Raw genomic sequence first — 3,169 nt, forward strand, 5'->3', positions numbered from 1 at the left:
TACTCTGAATATGATTTCAGCTATTATAATTTTAAATTTGTTTGCTTAACCAGCTGGTAAAATATTACAGTATATATTTATTTATCCAAATGCTATGGTTGGCGAATGAGGCAGCAGCCTACATGTTTAAAGATACATTTTGATAAACAATATAGATGCCAATAGTGCATTTTTTTTTTTTTTTTTGGAACATTTAGTACTTGTAAGCTCAAGATGGGTCTGGGATATTTATAACACTATATTGTCAGACATCAGGAGAGCATGTAATTGTATTTTGATATTTTGCTTTAATAAATTCTTGGAGCGAAGCTGCACTGATTAGAAGCATGCTGCCTACTGCCTCATCATTTCTCCTGTTTATGCAGAATATTCTTCTGTACGGGTCTGCCCCCTAGACCGGACCCATAACATTTACTTAAAGTGGACAGCACGACAAACCACAACACCATTAATTAATTTGAATTTCTCTTCCACAGATAGGTAAACAACGGTTTATGTACTGATGAAAAGAGATGTGTAACAGTCCAAACATAGCGGGTAGTTGAGAAACCCCATATTTTAACTGGCATAAAGCAGACACAGTAACTTCGCCAGCCATCATGTGGATTATGTGTGCCCTGTCTACTTATGTATTTTACTGAATGTTCATTTTCACACTGTTTTAGAAACATTGTGTCACCTCTGAGCAGACTGTTCAGCTGCAGCACCACACAGATCCCCATGCATGATAAGTCACAGAGCAGCGGCTACACAGCAGGTTTGACTAAAAAGGAGATAATACAGCCAAAAAAAGATAATCAACCAAGAAGTGGCTGTAATTACTGAAATAATATGGATATACCTTATATAGTAAAGCCTTAAACACATTTAATTAAACAATAACAATGACTGGATACATTTTTTACCTCTGATTTATGTCATGGACAAGGAAATGATCCATCATAAAACACTAAAGGTAGAATGTGGGCAATAATCCTAGGAAAGAAAACACATAGGGGCTACTGAGGTAAATAATAATGATGATGATGACAAGGGACAGAAGCTACATCTCTTAGGGATCTTGACAAAGTAGAGGGCAGTGTAAAAAGCAGATAAAATGAACTGTGCACCATCTCAGCCCTGCTCCTCTCCTCCCTGATGGACGACACTTGGGGCTCTGAGCTCTGCTTCCCCAATTTCAACTCCTCCTGCAGGCGTCTGCTGCGACCACACTCTGAGACTCTTCTACTCTACACCCTAGTTGCATCTGTCTCTCTGCTCACTGTGACACTCAATTTGCTCGTCATCATCTCCATCTCCCACTTCCGGCAGCTCCACACCCCGACCAACACTCTGCTCCAGTCCCTGGCTGTGTGTGACCTGGGACTGGGGCTGCTGGTGATGCCTGTTGAAGGCCAGCACTACATTGAGAGATGCTGGCTGCTGGGGAGGATAATGTGTGCTCTGTCTACTTATCTGTTTTTTTGTCTGGCTTGTGGTGCTCTGGGCCACATGGTGCTCATATCCATTGACCGTTATCTGACTATCTGTGACCCACTGATCTACTCCTCTAAGGTCACTGTGACTAAAGTTAAAATCTGTATCTGTCTCTGTTGGGTCTGTTCAATTACCTACAACGGGTTCATTCTAATGGACCACATGGGGCAGCCTGACAGGTTCAGCTCCTGTTATGGGGAGTGTGTGGTGGTCATCAACCAGATCTCAGGAACTATTGACATGTTTATAACCTTTATTGGGCCTTGTACTGTCATGGTTGTGCTGTATATGAGGGTGTTTGTAGCTGCCCTTTCTCAGATGCATGTAATTCAGTCACAGGCTGCTGCTGCTACCAAGGCAAGAGCAGCTCCAACTGCTAGGAAATCACAGCCCAAGGCAGCCAGGACTCTGGGGATTCTGATAGCTGTGTTTGTATTATGTATCTGCCCGTACTACTATCCCGTTCTTGCAGGTGTAGTCATCTCCTCTGACATGTCCTATTATCCCATTTTGTTTTGGTTGTGGTTACTGAACTCTTGTCTAAACCCTCTGATTTATGCCATGTTCTACCCCTGGTTTAGAAAAGCTATCAAACTCATCATCACACTCAGAATACTGCAGGATAACTCCCGGGAGGTCACGATCTTGTAGACAGGGCTGGAAGTATCAGTCAATGGTTATTTTTACACAATTTTAGAAACATTGTGTCACCTCTGAGCAGACTGTTCTGCTGCAGCACCACACAGACCCTCGACAGTGGCCTCAGACACAGAGATTCTCATGTTGTAAACTGTTATTCTCATAAATACACACCTCAGTGCTGAGTGAAGCACATCAACCTGGCCTCATGAGACTTTTCATTGCAAATGTTGACCTTGAATGAAACACTGTGCAAGGCATTTGTCTGGCAGCAAAATATTACTACACAAAATTAGGAATATACAGTATATACAAATGTGGTCTTGCGATAAATAGGGTCAATATTTTTTTAATTATTCTCATTTATTTGTTTCTTGTCCCCAGATTGTCAGAAGGACCCAGAAATCATAAAAAAGTGAAAAATCTTAATGCACTTCATTATATATGACTGCATACAAAAAGTATTTTAAAAAATTATAATATTATCTTGATGAATACAAACCCAGCAGGGCTCTGTGGTCTTTAATTCAATTCATTTCACTTTTATTTGTATAGCACCAAACCACAACAAAAGTCATCTCAGGACACTTTACCAAGTAAGGTCTAGACCTGGGGTGACCAATAAGGTGCAGGTGGGCCTGTTCTAAAGATAGCTCACCATAGCGCCACTTACCAGTGAAATGCATCTGATTTTTTTTTGTTGCTATTGTAGTGGTTGAAAATAAACAAGGTTCCAGAGGTAATATGTAATAGAACAGTATGTAGTTCATATTTAGATATTATTTGTATTAGTTGTGTAAGGATGTAAGGCTGAGCATGTAAGGCTGAGCAAAGTGTGTACGGAAGCTTGATCTGTTTCTGGCGCAGGCAAGAATATTGGGCTGTGTCCCCCTTGTTTAACCTATGGGTCAACATCTCGAGTGACTTCCTCCTCAGATAGGGAATGGATATACTGTAGCTGCAGCCTTATGTGAACTGTTTGTGTGCTCTGTTCAGGTTTAGAAAAAGGAAATGTGGGCTACGTCAGTGCGACCTAGACGTTCATGTACTGGAC

General features: G+C 41.2%; 1 protein-coding gene across 1 annotated transcript; it reads left to right on the forward strand.

The window, feature by feature from the left end:
- Positions 1 to 1,132: 1,132 nt before the first annotated feature.
- On the forward strand, positions 1,133 to 2,127 carry LOC109953841 (trace amine-associated receptor 13c-like). The gene has a single exon (XM_020589293.1). It carries the CDS (start codon positions 1,138 to 1,140, stop codon positions 2,125 to 2,127), a length of 990 nt encoding a protein of 329 aa, XP_020444949.1. The 5' UTR covers positions 1,133 to 1,137.
- Positions 2,128 to 3,169: the final 1,042 nt, after the last annotated feature.

The sequence above is a fragment of the Monopterus albus genome, unplaced genomic scaffold (genome assembly GCF_001952655.1).
Source record: "Monopterus albus unplaced genomic scaffold, M_albus_1.0 scaffold1580.1, whole genome shotgun sequence".
In the NCBI taxonomy this organism is placed as follows: Eukaryota; Metazoa; Chordata; class Actinopteri; order Synbranchiformes; family Synbranchidae; genus Monopterus; species Monopterus albus.